A 24595-nucleotide genomic window follows, 5' to 3' on the forward strand; every position below is an offset into this window, starting at 1 on the left:
TCGCTTTGTTTTTGCAGTAATAACGTCCTTATTGTTACGTTAAATGTCGTTGTTGTTTCTGTGTTAACAGTGATTCTTGGTATATATATACCTTATTTAGCTGACACGTATTGTTGATTTATTGTAGGTTTTTTGTGTGTGAAAGAATTACCTCTTGCGCAATTCCTCCACCAGAGAGTAAAGTATTGACCCCTTTCTCAAATTCTTCTATTTTTGCATAGTTTCCCTACTTTAATGTTTAAGATCATTGAACAAATGTAAATGTCAGACAAAATAATAACCCAAGTGAACCTAAAATGCTGTTTTAAATAGTGATTTCGTGTATTAAGAGAAAAAAAAACCTGGCCCTGGGTGAATGGGGCCAATACGTTTGCATAGCACCGTAAATAGCAAAAAGCTAATCAGCCTCTGTCTGATATGTTCAAATGAAGTAACTCATCAATGAACAATTTAGCCTTGAATTAATATAAAAGTATGTAAAAAGATTAAAGCTAATAAGCCTCCCAGCTAATGTACATTGCGTACCAGGCCTGTTAAGTTAAAAAAATATATATTAAAAAATAAACAGAACTAGTTAATCTTCCCAGAAGTAGCAAATACATGCTGATCCTGTGGCTGATTAGATTAGATCCTGTTGACATACAGTAGCGTGAAAATATAAAATATCACGGTATAAAAACAACTCGTATTTAGGCTTTACACGATCAGGCTTTTTGGGGCCGATCACCGATCAGCAAGTTTGAAAAAACGATCACCGATCCGATCACAAGATGCCGCAATTTACATTACTTGTTCATTTATTGTATATACTTGTGTACTGTATACTGAGTATCTTAAAGTATTCTCTCATTTTAGACAAAAGTTAAAACATCAATGACCTCTAGGGGGCGCTCAAGGATTGGCCACTGACATAAGTTTAGGGTCAAATCAACATTACATCTTGACAGAATTAATGGGTACTAACTTACTGTAATTAAATTACTTTATTGCAATTCAATTACTTTAACAAATACTGTTAATGACATGCTTACTCTAACTTTCTCACTGTCCCGGCTATATGGACGGATGTCGTTTCCCCCCCCCACGCTGCATTGCTTGAACGCGGAATGCTGAAGAATGTACACGAGGAGTGTACATTCTTCAGGTGCCCGATCAAATTTGTTGTGTTGAAGAATTTAGATGCCGTTGCGAACGACGTAATTCAGTTGTGCCCAGACTGCACTGTCTGAGTCACCGCAAATAGTCCCACTCCGACGGCGTGTTTTTTCACCAACAAGATTGAAAAAACTTTATTGGCCGTCAGATAGTTACAGTACTACGCCACAAGACACGTGACAAGGATAAAAATAAACGAGCTCTTGGATTCATATGCGAGGGTGACGCGGAGTAAATGTCTTTTGCGGAGCCGATCGATGACGTCTTGTCCTGTAATGCCGAGTGGTTCCACCAGCCAGGCACATTGACTTGACTTTGGCCGTTCTGTTTTTACTCTGCTACTGCTCTGAACCCTTCCTCAATCATGAGTGGGCCAAAGAAAATAAAAATCGACAGTGAGTGCCGAGTGTTTAATATAGAATGGACGACTGAATACTTTTTCACTGAAGTCCGTCAAAGGCTGTATATCTAATTTGTTAAGGAACCATTGCGGTTTTAGAGGAATATACTGCTATATGGCTCAGCAGTTACAATCAAGCTTGCAGGCTGCGCAAAACACCTTTATCTGACAAACTGCCATCCAAGATTCAGTCACACAAGACCCTGAAACAGCGCCACGGGAGCTGCAGATGGAACTGATTGATCTCCTATGTGATACTGTCTTAAAAGAGAAGTTCAACTCTCAAACTGGATGAGTTTTATGGTTCATTAAGCGCAGATAAATTTCCAAAAATCCAGAAGATGGCACAGAGGATGCTGGTGGTGTTATGCTCTACATATGTGTGATGAACACCAACAAAACATCCTACAGATCGCAGCTGAGTGATGAACACTTGAGAATTGCCACAATAAAACTAACACCAGACTTTGATGCACTGGCAAAAAAATGGTGATCAACAAAACAACACATGAAAAGTAAATCTAGGTATTAACACTACAATGCCTTTATGTTTGTTTGTTTATTTTTTATATGTAAGCATCTGGTCCTCGGTTGGCCCGCCTGTCAAATTTTATAAGTCAATGTGGCCCCTGATCCAAAACGTTTGCCCACCCCTGGTGTAAAGTCTACTTGTATTCAAATGTCCTGCTTCTTTTCATAATATATATGTCTTGACATGCTTCCCCTTTTGTTTTCAGTCACTAACTGTGGGATGTGAGACAGTGGATATGACACTGAGGAGAAACGGACTGGGTCAACTGGGCTTCCACGTGCGCTTGGACGGCACTGTGGCCGAGGTACCATCAACTGACACGTTTGCTTGTTAAGATTCCACACTATTAACCCTTTATTGCTCAGTGACTGTTTTTTTTGTCAGTGTCTTTATGTCTCAAAAGTGTTCTCTGTCATTTGACTGTCTGTTGTCGTACTAGAGCGGCTCCAACTACCGGAGACAAATTCCTTGTGTGTTTTCTGGACATACTTGGCAAATAAAGATGATTCTGATGCGCTTAAGATAAATTTACTTAGTGGTGGTTTGTGTTGCCGTGCAGGTGGAGGAGTACGGGTTTGCCTGGCAGGCGGGCCTGAGGCAGGGCAGTCGCCTGGTGGAGATCTGCAAGGTCGCCGCGGTGACGCTAACTCACGAGCAGATGATTGACCTGCTGAGGACGTCGGTCACGGTCAAAGTGGTCATCATCCCCCCATACGAAGAGGGCGGGCCGCGGCGGTGCGTAACGTGCACGTCTGCCATTTTCTTTCTGCTGTTGTAAAATGTAAACTGTGAATAGTTTAACTAGGGTTGAGCATAATAATCATAATTTTGTTTGTTTTGAATTGCCGAAATGGAGTGCCAGCAGCAGAGGTTCTATTGGTTCTAAAGCGGATTACACACATACTGATGTGGAAAAAGCTGCATGTATTCTACCTGCTCTTATAGTGTCTGGTGTATTCGAGATAACCCACACACAACCATATTTCCACCAACAATCGCGATTCTTCTACCCTCAAACCAAATACCTGTCGTAGTACAGAGTCTAACCTGTGGGAGGCAGCATGGTACCGTGCGGCATCCAGACTGAAACCCAGAGGTAATTTAGCCAAGTTTGTATCCCTCCTTGCTTCCACATGCCTTTTCTGGTCCGCCAATAAAGTTTCAGTATGACTGAGATCAGTGATTAGCGATGACCACTCCAAAACATCGACTTGGTTATCCTTAAGCCACTTTGTAACCAGTTTGGCAGTCTGCTTCGGCTCATTGTCTGTGTAGAAGGCCCTTTTGCACCCAAGCTATACCTTCCTGGCTGATGACTTGAGATGTTGCTTCAGTACTTTGACATATTCTTTTGTCATGATGCCATCTATTTTGTGAAGCACACCAGTCCCTCCTTTAGTAAAACAACTGCAAAACATGATCATGCCAGCCCTGTATTTCAAAGTTGGGATGGTGTTCTCAGGCTTACAAGCTTCCCCCTTTTTGCTCCTAACTTAGACCCTATTTCACCTCATTCGAACCTGTCCTTTCACAGCCACAGAACTGTTTTACTGAAGTTCAATTTTGACAAAGGGTGTGTACTGCGTGTCATTTGGGCCAAATTTTTCCTGCTTTTTAAATCTGCTATAATTATCTGACAGCTGAAGTTACCGTATATAACTGTTTTTATATTCTCCCCCTGTCCAGTAAATAATACTTACCACCCAAAATTTTCAATATTAATATTGATTATCAACTAAAAAATGTTAGACATGCAATCAATCGTCTCCAAAATTTATGTGGACATCTGTACTTGTGGCCACTTCAACAACCTCTGACAATATCAGAACGATCACAACAATATTTTGGATTTTATGGCCGTTAAAGCATTTTCCTCTGCGCTTATATAGAGATAAAGCTTGACAGCACTTAATGTCACAAAAGCGATCAATTGTCACCAAAATTTATGTGGACATCTCTACTCATCTCTTCTTCAACCTCTAAAATATTTGAATGATCGCCTCAATATTTTGGCTTATATGGACGTTAAAGCGTTTTCCTCATTAGAGGACTGTCCCGGTGTCCGTGCTCTGCCAGCTGAGCCCGGAGCACGCACACACATACACACACAATATACATTATAGATTTATTTAAAGAATATATACTATATAAAGGCCTATATCAGCGACTACCGAGTGAATTGGTTGTCACGCTGTTTGGAGAAGTCTCTCAGATATCTTCCTGGAGAGAGCACAAGCAATATTTTGGTCTCCCAGGTCCCAGAGTCGCTAACAACTGATCAGCCTCTGCAGTCACGGTGACCTGTCCACCGGTGAGATAAGCCCTTTTTAACGATGCTAAATATGGCCAAACAGTTAAATTTTAGTCTTGTCAGACCGCAGGACATGTTTCTAAAATTAAGGTCTTTGTCCATGTGTGCATTTTCAAACTGTAGTCTGGCTTTCTTTTTATTTTCTTTTGGAGTAATGGCTTCTTCCTGGCTGAGTGGCCTTTCAGTTCATATCGGTACAGTACTTGTTTTGCTGTAGATAATGACACACACTTACCACCTTCAGCCAGCATCTTCGCAAGGTCTTATGCTTTTGTTCTTGGGTTAATATGCAAATTTCGGACCAAAGAACGTTCATCTCTGGGACACAGAACCTATCTCGTTCCAGAGCGGCATGATGACTAGACATTCCCATGGTGTTTATACTTCTCCGTATATCTGTTTGAACAGATAAACGTGGCACCTTCAGACATCTGGAAACTGCAGCCAAGAACTTGTGCAATTCCACAATTATCTTCCTGATATCTTGGTTGATTTCTTTTGACTTGCCCATCATTTACACAGAGAAGCAGTGTGTTACATGTGTGTCTAGTTGGAATACATCCACAGGTGTGTCTCTAATGAGCTCAAATGTTGTCAATAAACCTATATGAAATTTCCAAAGAAATTATTTCATCAGCTGGTTTTTCCAAATTGTTTAAAGGTATAGTAATCTTACTGAAGAAAATACTGAAAAATTGTCTTAAAGAAATAATTCTCCCTATTTTGTAATTTAGCAAATATACATAATTTTAGTAATCCTAATTGACCTAATACAACAAAAGTTAGTCTGATTTCATGTCAGTCCACTGTTGCACTTTCCTTCGCCAAAATGCCTATCAGAAATAATATTGATCACCCACTTTTAGTGCCATTCATTCAAATGCCCATCACTACGCTTGTTACAAGCACACAAAAGCACGGCTGAGATGGTGGGCAGAATTTTGTGTGGGAGGGTGCGAAAAGAGGAAGCGAGCACACAGGCACAAACTAAGACGTGTGGAGAGAAAGCAGCAAAAAAATGACTGCATTTAACATTCCTTTTTTTTCACCTTTGGTTTTCTGTTTTTTTTTATTGAATAGTCTATTTCTTTTCTACCAGCAAGCATGTTATTTATATAAAATATGAATATATATAATGAGTAACGTCTCGTGTCATGCGATAAAGTAGTTGCAGGTTGAAGTAATGGCTTGTTTGAGCATGTGTGTGTGTGTGTGTGTGTGTGAGAGAGAGCGACTCAACTACAGTCATTGCGATCACATGACTTTAATGTTAAAGGCCATTTAATTACACCAGGTTTCAACCCTTAAACACGCACACACACACACAAAAACACACACACTTTGTGGCATTGGTACAGCTAGTAATTAAGAGCCTTGTATTTCACTCGCCCCCCTTCCTCTCTTTCTGTCTCTTCTCCTGCGCATTTGGAGTTATGTGCCAGGCAAGCCGATTGCATGAGATTAAGGCCTTGAATCCACAGGAGGGAGGGGAAAAAGGCAACTAAAAATAAATAAATAATTCGAGCGAATGGATGCGATTAATTAAAAATGCTTTGCGGGAAAAGAGGGAGGGATAAAGTGAGAGGAAGGCGGCGCCCGTCGAGAGAAGGACAACATGTCTCAACGGAGCAGAACGAGTGTGAAAGGGAGTGGGCGGAATGGATATAGAGAGGAGAGCAGGACTTGCCTCCGCTAAGCCTCGGTTTCGGAGACTGACGGATACGGCGGAAGAAAAGGTGTGATAAATGGCGATAGTGGCTATAACCTTGCGTGCACGTTGAGGGAGTGCCAGCTGCGTGGGAAGAAACCCTCCGTGTGTGCATGTGTAGGAGCTTTGGGTATGTACCGACTACTTTGACAAAGCAAGAAAGCAAAATACAACAATGTTGGATAGATGTCTTCTAAATCATTTCTCTTTATGTAGTATATTGTATGGAATTTTAATTTTATTTGCATGATGCATGTTAGAAGGCTTAATGTAACCAAACACCTGGATTCACCTGAGCAAAATGTATCCAGCCAAATACAACAGATGTAAATCACTTGTTGTGCCAAGTGGGATTTAAATGTATCGGTTTTAGAATGATTTGGATCATATCTGCATAAAGAAACTGCAACGTTTTGTCAGAACAGAACAAAAATGCTTTTTCACTAAAAAGTCTTGTTGAAAAGCTCGTTTTGTCAGGTCAGCAGTTCGTTATACCATACATTTCCTCAAATTTTTTCCACACAATTGCACAATGATCGCAAATTGGATGTCACTCAACTTTGCATAGCTGACGTCATCCTGTTCTTGGTCAGAAAGTAAACTGGTTGAGACTGAATCAACAGCGCCTCTGCTGTTGCAGCTGAGTAGTGCCCTCCATTTTGCTTCAATACAGTGGTGCCTTAAGATACGCGTTTAATTTGTTCCATGGCTATACTCGTAACTCAAAACACTCACATCTCAAATCATCTGGAATGTAAATAGTACTCTATAATATTGTACTTTATAAAAACAAAGTAATATAATGAAATGGAATGTGAAGAATTAACCTTATGTTTAGTTTGACAGTAGTTGAGAGTGGCAATAAACAGCTTGAAGCCTTTTTTTTTTTTTTTTTTTTTTTTAAGAATATTTACTAATGCTATCTGCTGAAATGTTGCTGGGGCGGGGAAATTACTTAAGTACTCGATGAAATATTCATTCATCTTCCGTACCGCTTATCCTCAATAGGGTCGCAGGCATGCTGAAGCCTATTCCAGCAGACTGTGGGCGAGAGGCGGCGTATACCCTGAACTGGTCGCCAGCCAATTGCAGGGCACACATAAACAAACAACCAACCATTCACACTCAAATTCACACCTACGGGCAACTTAAAGTCTTCAATTAACCTACCATGCATGTTTTTTGAATGAGGGAGGAAACCGGAGTACCCGGAGAAAACTCACACAGTCACGGAGAGAACATGCAAACTCCACACCGGCGAGGCCGAGGCCGGATTTGTACCCGGGTCCTCAGAATTGTGAAGCAGATGTGCTAACCAGTCGCCCACCGTGCCGCCTTCGATGAAATATCTATAGGATAATCGATTCTGAAAAGATTTTATAGTTTCTTGTTGTAAAGTGAGTTGAGTCCCCTGCCACCATACAGCGCTCTTGTCTCAAATTTGCGCTCGTAAATCAAAGCTCGACGGCTCGCATCTAAAAAAATAAATCATTAATTGGGTCACTCGCGTCACAAGGCACAACTGTACTTTCAGGCAACAGCAAAGTGTTGTAGTAGTGAGCACTTCTGCCTTTCGGTCGAGAGGTCCCTCGTACGAACCTTGGCTCAGGCCTTCATGTGTTGAGTTTGCATGTTCGCCCCTTGCTTGTGAGGGTTTTCGCTGAGTACTTCGTGCCAAATTGAAAAACATGCATGTTAGATTCATCAAAAATTGTCCAGTGGTGTGAGTGTGAATGGTCATTTGTCTATACGTGCTCTGTGATTGGCTGGCGACCAGTTCGGGTTGCCCAAAGTCAGCTGGGATAGTTTTCAGCGCACCTGTGACCCTAATGAGGATAAGCACATAGAAAATGCCTAGACGCTTCAAGGCACTATGAATCAGCAATTAAAATTAAAAGGATTTCACACAATTAACATTATTCTTTCTTTTTTTTAAAAGATATATCTATAATCAAAATAGCTTCAATGACAAAGCTTGGTAGGTGAGTTAGTGTGTCTTGTTGTTCAACTAAACCCTTGAGTTGAGAGTAATGTCTTCTCTGGTCCTAAACCATCTATGAATAATAGATGCCATTTACTCAGCTATTATATGATCTATGAATGAAATAACCATGACAAATGTTAAAGCTCGGGCACCTTTTTTGTCTAGATGTACAGCCACTACATAGAAATATACATTTACTTTTTTGTTTTTATAAAGTCTGCACTAATTTGATTGAAATAAAGATGGTAAGCATTTAAACTGCGGGAGATTTTTGTTGAAATATACACCCGCTACATTGGAGCTTTGACACTATGTTCACTATTATTGGTGACTTTTGCATTTAATAAAGTCTGCATTAATCTGTGACGCGTTTAAATTGGGGATCTTTTTGTTGAGATTTACAACTGCTACATTGGAGCTCTGACAGTACTGTTTGTTCGCTTTTAATGCTTAGAATAAAGGTCAGATACTTTTCATTTAAGATTTTACCTTAGTAGTTATTAATAAAAATCTGCTCTCGTCTGATTGAAATAAAGATGGTAAGCAATTAAGATGGGGGACCTTTTTGTTAAGATGTACACCCGCTACTTAGGAGATCTGACAGTATGTTCACTATTATTGACGAGAATAAATGTCAGCCACTGTTCATTTAAGGTTTGACTTGAGTGTGCTCTAATCGGACTGATATTAAGATATTGTTTAGGCTGGGGGGCATTTTTTGTGTGTGTGCACCCGACATGGGAGATTTTGACAGTATGGTCACTATTTTTGATGACAATAAATTTCAGCCACTTTTCATTTAAGATTTTACTTTGTTGTTTAATAAAGTTTGCACTAATCTCATTGTGACCATGACCACATACAGTAGAAAATCTACTGTATATACCGAGGCCTTGTATAAAGAGCCCTTTGATTTGATTGGACCGCAATTTACATGTACATACTTGACCTCTGTCTCTCAGTAGGCAAGATGGAGTCCTGCTGTACCAATAATCGGTTTCCTCTCCTCTCATTCTGCACCTGTCAGTGTCAGGGGAGCTCATTAGTGGCTGCTATTATGTGTCTGCTGTCAACAGTGTGCTATGAGCACATGACAGAGACTTTTAATATGCAGTGCAGTTCTTTATTGAAAGGGAAGCAAATGGATTTGAGTGTAAAGCTTATGAACATTGAGTGAGTTGCCGTGTGTTTGTGACTGTTTCAGGGGCTGCACAGAGGAGTACGAGATGAAGACCATGGAGCAGAAGCCTGAAGCTGAGCCTTTGGCCGCGGGCTACCGACCCTCCCCTCGCACGGGTTGGCGCTGGGACAGCCCGCCCGTCCCTCAGGGGCTGCACGGCACCCCCAACCCGCAGCGGTGGGCCCCCATGTGCCCCCCACCACCGCCTCTGCGTTCCTCCCACAAGACATTAATGCCTGTTCCTTACAGGGAGCCTCAGCACTTCAACTCCAAGAGGTGAGAGAGACACCATGATGCTATATTAATAATTACGTTCAGTGTTGGCACTGGGTCATAATACCTCTTAGCCAATGTGGCTAAACAGTATAAAAATCGTCTAGCCACACTTGTGTGTAGTTAGCCACAACATCCCGTGTGTTTATGTGGCTAAACCTTTAGTCACACTTTGCCAGTCCTCGTCACAGAGACGCCATTAAGCTTTAACGGTGTGGGCCCAATTAAAAATACCTAGTCATCAATCAGGTTTGGGGATGAACAACTTCGGAAAAATACTCTAATTGCGAGATTGTTTTTTTTGGTGTTTCTTCTAAACAAAGATTGCGATTTAGCATGCGGCTTTTCAGGAGGAGGTTTATTGTGGGCATTATTAACTGAACACAAGAAATACATTATTCTATAGTGTGACCAACACAACACTGGATACAGCCAACAAATAACTCTTTCCTGTAGGCCATGTAAATGTTATGATGAATTGATATGAATTGTAAAAACAAAAATGTTCCATCACAGTAAAATATTGACTTCTTGATTTAACTTCATGCCTTGTAAAAATTTAATACTGTATAATGATGCTCTTGTCAGTAGCAGTAGCACTGTTCTCTGTCAGCTGAGTATAGAGATCAAATGGAGAGTGACACGAGTGACGCTTTTCATCACCAAGATGTGAGTACAAAAGCAGTTGAAATGGTAAACTATCCATCCATCCATTTTCTGAGCCGCTTCTCCTCACTAGGGTCGCGGGCGTGCTTGAGCCTATCCCAGCTGTCATCGGGCAGGAGGCGGGGTACACCCTGAACTGGTTGCCAGCCAGTCGCAGGGCACATACAAACAAACAACCAGTCGCACTCACAGTCAAACCTACGGACAATTTAGAGTCTCCAATTAATGCATGTTTTTCTTTGGGATGTGGGAGGAAACCCGAGTGCCCGGAGAAAACCCACGCAGGCACGGGGAGAACATGCAAACTCCACACAGGCGGGGCCGGGGATTGAACCCGGGTCCTCAGAACTGTGAGGCTGACGCTCTAACCAGTCGGCCACCGTGCTGCCCATGGTAAACTATATTAAATGAGGGATCTTAAGGGAATTTCCCAAATTTAAACTTTAGTTGAACATTCATATTCTAAATCTTTGGTGGTAAATATTAGTAGACCAACTTTAGCTGAGCGGCACGTTGGCCTACTGGTTAGCAGATCTGCCTCACAGTTCTGAGGACCGGTGTTCAAATCCGTCCCCACCTGTGTGGAGATTGCATGTTCTGCCCATGCTTGTGTGGGTTTTCTCCGGCTACTCCAGTCCCCTCCCACATCCCAAAAACATGAGTGGTAGGTTGATTGAAGACTCAAAATTGCCCGTAGGTGTAAATGTGAGTGCAAATTGTTGTTTATGTGTCCCCTGCAATAGGCTGGCGACAGTCTGCTGGGATAGGCTCCAGCACGCCCGCGACCTTAGTGAGGATAAGTAGTACAGAAAATGGATGGATGGATAACTTTAGCTGTCAGATAATTGTTACAGATTTCAAAAGCAGGACAAAGTGGTCTAAATTACAAAAGGAGGGTGGGGGCGTCACTATGTCTGCCTTAGGACCCCAAATGACCTGTAGTATGCATCCTTCAATTCGGTGCCAAGAGGCATCAGGTCTTGTCTTCCCCGATGCGCCGCTTCCTGCAGCTGGGAAAGCCCGTGAGCCTGACTGCTTATAGTGAGCAGCGGCTGGATGGCAGATTGCACCATTTTACAAACGGGGGAAAACTAAACCACTAACACCGCTCATACACGGCAGAATGAGCTCGCTCACTTTTAACTTTTATCAGGAAGGGCTTTTAATGCAGGTGAATTTGATTCACCAGCGTGGCTAACGTGGACAACATTCGCTTCGCCACATCCTGTTTCAATTAGCCACTGGCGAGGTGGCAAACGGGCAGTGCGAACCCTGGCGTTAATGAATGATAACAGCATTCATCAATATTAACATTCCAAAAACATGCATCCATGTTTGGTTCATTGAAGACTTTAAATTGTCATTTTATGTGAATGTGACTGTGAATGGTTGTTTGTTTATACGTGCCCTGTGATTGGCTGGAGACCACTCCAAGATGTACCCTGCCTCTCACAGCTATACCAATTCAAGGGATTCAAGGAATTAAATTTTCTCTACCACCATCCATCCATTGTCTTTCGCTGATCCGAGGTCAGGTCGCGGGGGCAGTAGCTTCAGCAGGGAGGCCCAGACTTCCCTCTCCACAGCCACTTCCTCCAGCTCTTCCGAGGGGATCCCGAGGTATTCCCAGGCAAGCCGAGAGACGTAGTCTCTCCAGTGTGTCCTGGGGCGTCCCCAGGGTCTCCTCCCGGTGGGACATGCCCGGAACACCTCACCAGGGAGGCGTCCGGGAGGCATTCTAAACAGATGCCCGAGCCACCTCATCTGGCTCCTCTCAATGCGGAGGAGCAGCGGCTCTACTCTGAGCCCCTCCCGGATGACCGAGCTTCTCACCCTATCTCTAAGGGAGAGCCCGGACACCCTGCGGAGGAAACTCATTTGGGCCGCTTCTATCCGGGATCTTGTTCTTTCGGTCACGACCCACAGCTCGTGACCATAGGTGAGGGTAGGACCGTAGATCGACCGGTAAATAGAAAGCTTCGCCTTTCGGCTTAGCTCCTTCTTCACCACAACGGACCGATACAAAGTCAGCATCACTGCAGACGCTGCACCGATCCGCCTGTCGATCTCTCATTCCATTCTTCCCTCACTCGTGAACAAGACCCCAAGATATTTGAACTCTTCCACTTGGGGAAGGATCTCATCCCAGACCTGGAGAGGGCACTCCACCCTTTTCCGACTGAGGACCATGGTCTCAGATTTAGAGGTGCTGAGTCTCATCCCAGCCGCTTCACACTCTGCTGCGAACCGCTCCAGTGAGAGTTGGAGATCATGGCTAGATGAAGCCAACAGAACCACATCATATCCAAAAAGCAAAGATGCAATACTGAGGCCACCAAACTAGACACTCTCTACTCCTCGGCTGCGCCGAGAAATTCTGTCCATAAAAGTTATGAATAGAAACGGTGACAAAGGGCACCCTTGGCGGAGTCCAAACGTCACTGGAAACGAGTCCGACTTACTGCCGGCAATGCGTACCAAACACTGACACAGGTCGTACAGGGACCGAACAGCCCGTATCAGGGGGTTCGGTACCCCATACTCCCGAAGCACCCCCCACAGGACTCCGCGAGAGACGGGGTCGAACGCCTTCTCCAAATCCACAAAAGACATGTAGACTGGTTGGGCGAACTCCCATGCACCCTCGAGGACACTGCCGTGGGTGAAGAGCTGTTCCACTGTTACACGGCCAGGACGAAAACCACACTGCTCCTCCTGAATCTGAAGATTTGACTTCCCGACGGACCCTCCTCTCCAGCACCCCTGAATAGACCTTACCACGGAGGCTGAGGAGTGTGATCCCCCTGTAGTTGGAACACACCCTTCGGTCCCCCTTTTTAACCACCCCAGCCTGCCAATCCAGAGGCACTGTCCCCGATGTCCACGCGATGTTGCAGAGGCGTGTCAATCAGGACAGCCCTACAACATGCAAAGCCTTTAGGAACTCCAGACAAATCTCATCCACCCCCGGGGCCTCGCCACCACCTCGGTGACCTCAACCCCAGAGATAGGAGAGCCCGCCTCAGAGACCCTAGACTCTGCTTCCTCATGGGAAGGCGTGTCGGTGGAATTGAGGAGGTCTTCGAAGTATTCGCCCCACCGACTCACAACGTCCCAAGTCGAGGTCAGCAGCGCCCCATCCCCACTATACACAGTGTTGATGGTGCACTGCTTCTCCCTCCTGAGACGCCGGATGGTGGACCAGAATTTCCTTGAAGCCGTCCGGAGGTCGTTCTCCATGGCCTCGCCGAACTCCTCCCACGCCCGAGTTTTTGCTCAGCGACCACTAAAGCTGCATTCTGCTTGGCCAGCCGGTACCCATCAGTTGCCTCAGGAGTCCCACAGGCCAAAAAGGCCCGACAGGACTTCTTCTTCAGCTTGACTGCATCCCTCACCGTTGGTGTCCACCAACGGGTTCGGGGCTTGCCGCAACGACAGGCACCGACCACCTTACGGCCACAGCTCCGGTCGGCCGCCTTGGCAATAGAGGCGCGGAACATGGTCCACTCGGACTCAATGTCCCCCGCCTCCCCCGAGACGTGGGTGAAGTTCTGCCGGGGGTGTGAGTTGAAACTCCTGATAGGGGATTCTGCCAGACGTTCCCAGCAGACCCTCACAATACATTTGGGCCTGCCAGTTCGGACCGGCATCTTCCCCCACCATCGGAGCCAACTCATCACCAGGTGGTGATCAGTTGACAGCTCCGCCCCTCTCTTCACCCGAGTGTCCAAGACTTGCAGCCTCAAGTCCGATGACAAAGTCGATCATCCAACAGCGACCACCACACATTTGCATATGATATGGCATGAACTATGAAACCCGCGGTCCCAGGTTATCCCAATAAATCCAGAGATTTGTGAAATATGAATAGATTAAGAAAATGAGATAAATATAAAATAAACTGCAATAGGCTTGAATTGCACATGATATTTACATTGTCATTTGTACTAAAAAACAATAGTGTTCATTGTGCAGGGTTGACTAGGACTGGGGGGCTGATGTCGGGGCTATAAGAGCACTGTCCAAGTTTAATAGACTAACAGATTCCGGAAATAAGATGTTCCTCCTCAGCCTGGTGGTCCTGCACCGGATGCTCCGTAGCCTCCTTCCTCAGGGGAGAGGATGGAAGAGAGGGTGTGCGGGTTGGGTTGATTCCTTGATGATGCAGAGAGCCCTCTTTCTGCATCTGCTCATGAAGATGTCTGTGATGGTAGGAAGACTGCCCCTCACAATCTGAGCAGTCTTTACCATCCTTTGTAGTGCCTTCCTCTCTGCAGCCGAGCAGCTGCTGTGTCGCACTGTGATGCTGTTGCTGAGGACACGCTAATCTCCCCAGTCCAGCACATCACAGCCTCTGGAGGAAGTAGAGACAGACGTTCCTTCTTGAGCAGACAGAAGGTGTTTCGGGTCCAGGTAAGAAACTTGGATAGATAGACCCCGAGGTACTTCCACTGATGCTCCTCTGATGTGCAGGGGGGGTGTCTGTCCCTCCTGAAGTCCACCACAATCTCCTTGGTCTTCTTCACATCGATGCAAAGATTAATGTCTTTGCACCAGTCCACAAGATGTTCCACCTCCTCTCTGTACTCGGACTCATTGTTGTTTGTGATGCATCCCACCACTGCTGTGTCGTCCACAAACTTCACTATATGACAGTTTGGGAATTTCACTGAGCAGTAATAGGTTGTGTGGACAGGAGGGGGCTCACCACACAGCCCTGGGGGGAGCCAGTGCTGAGGGTGATGGAGGAAGAGACGGTGTTGTGAATCTTGACAGTCTGTGATCTGTTGGTCAGGAAGTCCAAGACCCAGTTTTCTAGTGATGGACTCAGCCCTAGAATGTTCAACTTTTGCCACACAGTGACAGTTCTGATTGTGTGCTCGGACCATTTCCCCATTGGACTCTTTAGGCTGGTGCCAGCAGAATGGAAATGTGGTCGGAGAAGCAGAGGTGCGGGTGGGAGACGGCGATTTATGGCCTGCGTAAGTTTGTGTACACGCAGTGCAGTGTATTATTCCCCCATGTGGGTATGGTGACATGCTGGTGAAATCTGGGGAAAGTGTCTGTCAGTTTTACTTGATTAAAGTAGTCCTGCAACCACATAAAATGCCCCTGTGAGTTTGGATTGCAGAGTTAATGGTGTCCTGTAGCTCCTGCAGCGCCTTGATAGCATACATTAATATAATTAGGGATCTCGTTTGATGTGCGCCTTGCGTCTGAGAGACAGAAAAAATTAGCAGGGACGCATCAACTGATTTCAATCTGCATCCAGACGCATGGCTTAAAACCCGCCCTGCGTATGTGTGTGTGTGTGTGTGTGTGTGTTGAAGAGCTTCCACACACCACAAATCAAAGGAGTCCTGTCTTGGTGGCAGACCGTAGTTTTTTCTGGACTCGATATTTTCGTTGTTGTGGTAACACCCGCCTCGCCACTCACGACCCAGGAAGCCGCTGGTAGAACGGCATTTGGTCCCTCGATGCACACAACTGGGAAACTAGGGAAAGTTATACAGTGTTCCCTCGTTTATCGTGGGGATTACATTCCAAAAATAACCCGCGATAGGTCAAATCCGCAAAGTAGGAAACTTTATTTTTTACAATTATTATAGTGTTTTAAGGCTGTAAACCTCACCATTAACATTTTCTCACATTTCTCTCTTGTTTAAACACGCTCAAAGTTCAAACCTTTGTAAGAAAAATAAGTACATTATTATTATTATTATTATTGTTAATAATATTGTATAATGAAACAAAGGTCAAAACCTGTTTTAAGGCCCAAACATTTGTTTAAGAAATAAAAATGTAAACATTTTCTGACAAATAATGATGAAAATTTTTTTAAATAACGAATTTAATTTTAATGAACAACGTATGTGGTTGGAAGCATAAGAACTTATTAATTGTGACTCGCGCTTATTTCACGCTTCCGCTGACCGTCCCTCTTCGTCCTGACGCCTCTCCGCTGTCTTTTTCCGAGAGAAGAACATAGTTATAGGTAGTTGTTGCCGCTCTTTTTTTTTTCTGGGCGAGAAGATTCTTATAAGCAGACATGCCACCTTCGATAGTTAGCACCTTCCTTTGCCTTTTTGGTGCGACCGAAGGTGCCCTTGTCGGTGCAGCACGTTTCGTCAACATTGATGGTTATATCTGGGAGAAAACTTGCAAACAGGAGGCACTTGAGAGTCACACTGCTAGCAATCGAATACTCATTTAAATTTAGCAAGCCGAACGCATTTTGTGCTGTACAGGAGACATGGCACGGAAGAGATGGATTCAAATTGGTCTACAGTACCGTAGCCAATCAGGACACAGAATACAATGCGGGATTGTACGCTGTAAAAAACTGCATGCTGACTTGCACTGTAGAAAAATCCGCAAAGTCGTGAATCCGCGATAGTCGAACCGCGAAGTAGCGAAGGTTCACTGTATGGCTATTTATTACATTAGTTAGTCTGCAAGCTGGAAAGATAAGGCGCTAAACAGCTCACTCGACTGCAGTGACATCGTTTAAAACATCAACGCTCGGAGTTGTGTGTGTGTGTGTGTGTGTGTGTGTGTGTGTGTGCGCGCGCGCGCACGTGTTTTCCCCACATAACACATGCACACACAGATACATATTGGAAAGTTAACTGTTTATTTACAATCTCCACAGCGGCACACATTATCAATATTCAGGCAGTAGTTGACTTCAGTGAACTAATTTTCAGCGTCATTTGATTGACAGGTGAAGGTCTCACAGTCCAGCAGCTCAAGGGCGGGCCTTATATTGCATTTTATTTATCGTTTATTTAACCAGGTAAAAGCTTGTTGAGATATAAAATCTCTTTTTTCAAAAGCCGAGAGGCAGCAGAAATGATACAGTACATAACAACATTCATACAATAAATAAAAATAAAGAATAAAAATATAGTGATATTAAAATGTATGACATCTGATTTATAAACAGTGACAAAGCCCAAATGCTTTCGAGTAATGCATTATGTTGTTCTTTTAATACAGTCATAAATTTGGCAGGCTTTAAGACATTTTTGGGAGCTTCTTTAGTTGGTTAATGACACTATACCTCTGTGCAAAATGTTTAATATTTGCTTGAGTGCAATTTTTGTAAACAGAGCTTGGGTCATACTTTATTTATTGTTCTACATTACAATGCCAATATTCTTTAGAATGAAAGGTTAATTGTTCCTAAAAAGGATGTACTTCTATAATATCATTATATCAGTGGCATATAAAAAACATCAATGATACTGTCATTTATTTATATCGTCCTAAAATATTTGCTATAGTGGCAGGCCGAAACATATACCGTAATATATTGAGAGCGAGCAAGAGCAATGAATAGCACAAATATATTGAAGAAACAAAAATAGAGTAACAACTGTAATAAAAATCTGCACTATAGCGACACAAGAACCATGATATAGCGGAGGATTACTGTATCTGTATTCTGCGATGATAAGTTGCAGAGACTCATTGTTCCAGGGCTTGAACTCATTGTTTCCAGACATGAGCATCCTGGGACTCACATAGGCTCAAGTGTAAAATGATCTATGTATAATAAATATAATATACTATGTATTGTGTTTTTCAATCAAATGTTACTATATTTACAGTTTCATATGCACCTGTGGCTAGAAAGCGAAGCGTGAAGAGTCTGTCGCTGAACATTCTCTCAAAATATCCACACTATTTCCTTTATTTTTTGCTAAGTCTATGTGGAGCCTCAAAACCCGGTACAGAATCGCAGTTTTTCTGTTATAGTGAGCCGGTAGGTATACGGTGCTAAATCGAATGGTGTGCGGCTAAGAGTCGGCAACTGTAATTTTTCACGAGGATTCACTTCAGTCACCTTCGGCCGCATCACTCAGTGTGCGGCGGGCGTGCCTACTGTGTCCATCGCCAACTTTTCTTCAACCTCGTTTTTCATTTTAACACAAATAAACTCAAGCTGTGTTCATTCACTCTTTATGTTAAGTTCACCTCTCATCTCTCTTGTGTGTGCCTGCTCAGGCCGGTCAGCTACCCAGAGAACCACTACAACATATCTCCTGCAGGGGGTGACAGAGTGCTGCCTTACAGAAACCCCTCAGCCAGCTTCTCATCGCCCTCCTCGGGCCTGGTGGGCCTCTCCACCATGGGGCCGCCCGGAATCACACCGGGGCCCTTTGTGCGCTACAAACCTTCACCTGACAGGTGGGTGGGCCTTCTCTCTTAGGCTATGTTCATACTGCAGGTCAATTCTGATATTTTGTTTTTTTTGTTTTTGTTTTTGCCCATTGTGACATGTATCTGATTTCTTTTCATGTCAATGTGAACAGTACAATTTTTTTTCCTATCCGACCCAGGCCTCTTTCGAATGTGGATATAATTTGGAGTGCATTATGGACGCTCACGGCGCGCTCATCCGATTTAAAGTATACGTCATTAAAACGGCGACAAACATCACAATTATTCGACAAAACAGAAACGCGGCAAAAGCTAACGGCAGACTAAGGAGCAGAAAACAGTTGGTGGCAAAAAGATCATGTTGCGCCAGTTGCACAATATCCTGGAAAAAAACACAAATGCGTCAAGATGAGACCTACGCAAGGGGCCGTTTTACTTCTGTCAACATGGCGCCTTGTGTTTGTGCGCATGCGTGTGATGTCACGGACGCACTCTGTCTCTAGTAGAAATCGCGTTTTTTTTGTAATGTGAACGACTACACAAAACGATCGGATTAAATAAAAAAATCTGAATTGGGCATCATGCCCTGCAGTGTGAAAGTTGCCTTATATATTATGTCACAAGTCAGCACACAGAGATGAATTACACTAGTGTGTACAATTGCAGCACATTAGGTCTACAGCTGAGTGCTAGCAATCTAGTGGAAGAATCCTCGGGTGATTCATTGAGGAACAGGTTTTTATTCAACTGAGATGCAAAAAAGGAAGCAAATTTCTGTAGAAGTTGGGACATTTAAAGTCATTTAAAATGTATACTGTGTTTTGCATGTTACATGTGTTTGCAGTGACTATGACTATGGTCAGCATGTTGCACTCTTTTGTGCTCCGTGCAGATACGGCACAGGACAGCGCTCCCTGCTGCCCTATGAGCCCCACCTCAGCATAGACATCGTGTCCAGTGGAGAATCATCGTCGGGATTCACCAGTCAGGAGAGCACCATGGAGCGCTGCAAAACGGGTAAGCTGTCGTACCCCAGAGTACAACTGGCCTGCATTTTTAATGTGCAACACATTTTCCAGGTTCTACATCAACGGTACAGTTCAATAGTGGGACAACTGTATAATATAGTCAAACAAGAACAGAGCTGAGTATCTTGATAATAGCGCTTAATAGAAATAAAATATTAATATTAAAGTGTACAGCCACATACTCACGGCACCCACGGAATCACCTATTCACAGATGTTTTTTTTTTTTTTCATATTTTCTTTACATTTCTTTCCCATATTTTCCCCCCATTTTTCTCTTTGTTCTTTTTTTTGGAGGGGGAACCCTGAAAACGCTTATTGGCCAAATTATTGTGAGTGTCAATTATTTTGCAGATTTGCACTATTTGCGGTCCGGCCCAGTCCCTATCCCCCACGATTGGCGGTGGTCCACTGTATTTTGAAAATATGAACCCTGAAACGGATTAATTACATTTCTATTGTGCATTTCTTAAGCAGAAAATGTCTTCAAAATTCACATCAAATGTTCAAACAGCCTTTTTTCACTGTATTTTGTATGTATATGAAAAATGGATGGCATGCAAGAAAGGTCAACGCAACTTATCAACTGGGTGTTCAATTTCATATGAAATCTTTTATTCTCTATAAAATTGGAACTGTTTTCTTATAATATTATGACTTTATTCTCTTAAATGTAAGCCTTTATTGTTCTAATATGACTTTATTCTCATTAAATCAAGTCTTTATTGTCATAGTATGACTTTATTCTTTTTTATGACATTGTCATAATATTTAATAATATATATAATAATATAATATTTAAATGTGGTTCGCCTGGTCCTTCATGTTTTCTTTAAAGAATTGTACCCATTTTACAAATTCTGCCTGGGTAATCAAACATATGAGCACAACTGTGTGTTTTCTAATTTACTAAATAAAAGTAGGGCTGTGAATTTCAAAATAAGAGCAAGTAAATAAAAATAATATTACGTGTTCAAATAAAGTGCTTAACTTAAGAATTATTCTTTTAAAAAACTAACAAAATACAGATATTTCATGTTTTGATCATATGGGTAGAAGCAAAATCATCCATTGTAAAAATGCATTATACATAGGTAGAAGGGTTTTCCAGAATTTTGAGGGCAACTTTGGGGGTGCGTATAATACAAGGGTGCGCATTATACACGACAAATTACTGTAATGTGAGTTTATATGTCACAACGAATTCTTATTTTAATCTCTTCTGTAGTTCAAAGCACGTTTGACTTAAATCATGGATATATTTTTTTACTTTTGTCGACTTTAGCATAATAATTTTTGATTTTACTATTTTTATTTTCAGTGTGTCAATTAAATATGAACTTGAAAGGTGCAATAGAGCTCCTTAAATCCGTTTAGAACCTGACCAAGACCAATGTGGTATGTTTCTTTGTTTTGCATTTAGAACCCCTCTGGCATGTTCCAGCTTCGTCGTCCAGGGTGCAGGCTGGTGGAGGAGGAGGAGGTCAGAGGAGACTGAGACAGGATGTCCAAGGGAAAGACTCTCCAAACAGACACTCAAAGGTTTGAGTCGCCATTAGCACTTGTGACTCTGTCAACGTCCTGACTTCACCTCTTCTGTTTGTGCTCCAGGGTGAGACTCAATACTCCAGCCACTCCAGCAGCAACACGCTGTCCAGCAACGCCTCCAGCAGCCACAGCGACGAGCGCTGGTTCGACGGAGGACCCGCGGGCGACAGGGGCAACGGGGGTTTCCCCGGCGATTCCGCCGAGGTAGATCCGGACCCTCTCAACAAGGGCGGATCCAACGACAGCGGCATCGATGCGCCAGCCCATTACAACAATCACAACAGTCGCCACGTTTCCGGCGGCCAGCCCCACAAACCCTCGCACGGCGCTGTCGCCTACAACCAGGAGGTATCTGTGGGAAGGAGTAGTGGCGGCAGGGGGGACGCCAAAAGATGGGAGTCGTCGCCCGGCACTACGGCCGCAGCCAGTCAGAACAAAGGGTACCGCACTCGGACGTTCCCGCCTCCTGGATCCAGTGCTGAAAAAATGGATGCTTTCAAGCCAAGGTAATAATACAAGTCACTGTGGTCTATGTTAGGCCCGCCGCACACCGGGTGACGTGACTGAACTGAACAGTTGTGAACACATTACAATCTGCAACTCACCCTTGCACATCTGCCGATTGACCCTCGCACACCTACCAAAAGTTGCAGTTTGCGAAAGAACATTTTGAGGCACCACATATATATGATTTCATTGCACAACAAACAACATGGCATGATTGTCAAGGAAAAAGGGGATTACTCTGGCAGCTGTAGCTATTTAATAACAATGCCAAGAAGCGAAACGGGTGAGAATAAAGCAGAGAGTGTGGATATTTGAGCAATTATATTTGGCAATGACAGTTCTTGTGCATTTTGACGACAGACACTCTCCATGCTTCGCCTTTTAGCCACAGGTGCATATGAAATTCTAAATAAAGTTGAGTATTATTGTAAAAGGTGGCATGGTGGACTACTGGTTATCACATCCGCCTCACAGTTCTGAGGACCCGGGTTCAAATCTGGCCTCGTCTGTGTGGAGTTTGCATGTTCTCCCGGTGCCTGCGTGGGTTTTCTCCCGGTACTCCGGTTTCCTCCCACATCCCAAAAACATGCATGGTAGGTTAATTGAAGACTCTAAATTGCCCGTAGGTGTGAATGTTAGTGTGAATGGTTGTTTGTTTGTATGTGCCCTGTTAATCAGAATCAGCTTTATTGGCCAAGTATGTTCCAAAACACACAAAGAATTTATATAGTTTTCGGATTCTTGGGGGGGCAAAATGGAGAGATTTTATTTTAAGGCCACATCGACCAGCCTTTCTATACATGTAGTGATGTTATGCTCGAGCCTTTCTGCTCAAATCTGATTGACCAAATGAAGCATAAGAGTGACGACAATGTTTCGTCACTTGGTTCAAACATGCCGAAAATCATGTGGTCACTGCGAACGAGGCCTCGAACGTCACAGCAGTGTCGAACTGGGTGGGCGTGTCTATAGCTCATTCAAAACCCCTTCAAATGTATCAGAATCTCTCTCCTAATGAAGGCTTTTTGGATCCAGTACATTGCTATCATTTTCAACAAACGAGCAAGGGAGAGAAAAAAAATATTTAATTTAAAATCTGTTTTTTAAAGTGCTGCATGTACAGTGAGATGCTGTTGCAGTCCTGAGTTATTAGCCAAGAGGTAGTGCACTCAGCACTCAATCTGTGAGGACGGTGGTGGCGCGTGCTCGAGTCCTTATGTGGTTGCACCGCGTGTGACGACCACCGTTACTCAAAAGTTGTATACATAGATGGTCTGTTGGCTTTATATCTTACGTATAGCAAAAACACATCTTTGATGTTGCGACCCAGAGACGACACGGACAAACAGTTGTATAAAAATAACAGTTCTTCATGACCCATTTGCCAGGGACTAGCAGTCAATATCCCTGTTTCACAAGCATTTTACTTCCATGTTACCTTTCAAAAGGCTATGAGGTCAGCAAACTCAAAAGAGTGGGTTAAAGCCATGGATGAATGTACGAAGAGTGCTCTATATAAATAGATTTGATTTTGATACAACTTGTAAAAATAAAAAAAAATGCAGATTTACCTCCCAATTTGTAGGCACCTACTGCATTATGAGATATCACATGATTGTAATAGTCACTTTGGAGCATTTATCTACCGAAGAACACAATGATAGACAACTAGGTCGTGATAAAACACATGCAACAGTGAGACACATGACAGAAGCTTTGTCAACGCTTCCTTTGAAAAGCAAGACACAGAGATGAGCTCTTTTTAAGTGTTTCAAAATGCTTTGAAGCAGTGAATCGTTTTAAGACAATTGTCTCAAAGTTATTCATTGCTGCAGAAAGCCTTGGTTTCTCCATCCCTAATTTAATGTGTTGCAATGTGTTCCAGAGCCTACACACCTCAGGGTTACAAGACACCCACGGTGGACAAAGCACGGCCCATCCGCGCCTCGACCACTACGCCCACTTCGGCCCACCTGATCTCCGCCCCTCTGTCTAGCTCCGCCCCCAAGGCCTTTTACGGAAAGAGCAGACAAAGTGACTGGCAGCCTGAAGATGTCAGCCCGTCGCCTTCCAATGCAAAAACTTCGTCCAGCTCTGACAGCAGCAACAGCAAGACGTACGTTTGGTTTTCTCATTCATTAATACCTCCTATGATATCAAACTGGTTTTGTGTGAATGTTTTTACAGTGGTGCCCAGAAATTGAGTTTAATTCGTTCAATGACCACGCTCATAAGGGAAAACACTCGTCTTTCCCCACTGAAATGAATCGAAATGCCATAAATCTGTTTGAGCCTCCTGAGAAAAATAGCACTCTATAAAGTCCATCCATCCATTTTCTGAGCCGCTTATCCTCAATAGGGTCGCAGATGTGCTGGCGCCTATCCCAGCTATCATCGGGCAGGAGGCGGGGTACACCCTGAACTGGTTGCCGGCCAATCGCATGGCACATTTAGGCAAACAACCATTCGCACCTACAGGCAATTTAGAGACCTTAATTAAACTACCATGCATGTTTTTGGAATGTGGGAGGAAACTGGAGTACCTGGAGAAAACCCACGCAGTCACGGGGAGAACATGCAAACTCCACACAGGGAGACCAGATTTGAACCTCAGAACTGTGAGACGGATGTGCTAACCAGTCGGTGACTGTGCCGCCCCACTCTATAAAGTACTTTATAAAATCATACAGCGATGACAATTAACCAGAATGGATCAGTTTCATTATGATTCAATGGACAGTTTGCTGCTTCTTCTGGTGTGTGCGCCTTGGCCACCTGGGGGCAGTATAACATAAAGGACATGCAAAGAAAAGTTTTACAACTGACTCAGTAAGCTGCTGTAATAGTAGTTTTTTGTCATTGTAGTACATGTGTTGCGCCACCATTTGTGTTCAAATAGCCGTTGTTTAAAGGGTTATAACACTGACATTAATGCCATTAGTCGGTAGTGTTTTGCATCGTGTGTTAGGATTAAGCTAAACGGACTTTATTATTATGTGGTTGTTTTCAATTAAAAATGTGTAATTCTTTGTTTTATGTTTACTTACTCCAATTGGGAGTGGAATTAAACAGTTTAAAGTCTATTTTTGAAGAATTGTTCACTATCTGCCAAACTGCTGCTTGTTGTGTAGTGAGTTA

General features: G+C 43.5%; 1 protein-coding gene across 18 annotated transcripts in view; it reads left to right on the plus strand.

Annotated features, from left to right (window-relative positions):
* sipa1l3 (signal-induced proliferation-associated 1 like 3) overlaps nt 1-24595 on the plus strand; it is a 112598-nt gene that overhangs the window by 76456 nt on the left and 11547 nt on the right. For 16 of the 18 annotated variants that reach the window (XR_009789922.1, XR_009789923.1, XR_009789924.1 and 13 more), the window contains 8 exons: nt 2293-2391; nt 2647-2822; nt 9295-9546; nt 18220-18402; nt 19220-19392; nt 20826-20944; nt 21014-21456; nt 23343-23573. Coding sequence is in view for 15 of the 18 variants with exons in the window: in XM_061783237.1 (XP_061639221.1) it covers nt 2293-2391; nt 2647-2822; nt 9295-9546; nt 18220-18402; nt 19220-19392; nt 20826-20944; nt 21014-21456; nt 23343-23573 (1676 nt within the window). In the remaining 3 variants the exon portion in view is untranslated. The remainder of the gene's footprint in view (nt 1-2292; nt 2392-2646; nt 2823-9294; nt 9547-18219; nt 18403-19219; nt 19393-20825; nt 20945-21013; nt 21457-23342; nt 23574-24595) is intronic. The other 2 variants (XM_061783242.1, XM_061783243.1) reach the window with 1 other exon arrangement.

The sequence above is a fragment of the Phyllopteryx taeniolatus genome, chromosome 8 (assembly GCF_024500385.1).
Source record: "Phyllopteryx taeniolatus isolate TA_2022b chromosome 8, UOR_Ptae_1.2, whole genome shotgun sequence".
Taxonomy (NCBI): domain Eukaryota; kingdom Metazoa; phylum Chordata; class Actinopteri; order Syngnathiformes; family Syngnathidae; genus Phyllopteryx; species Phyllopteryx taeniolatus.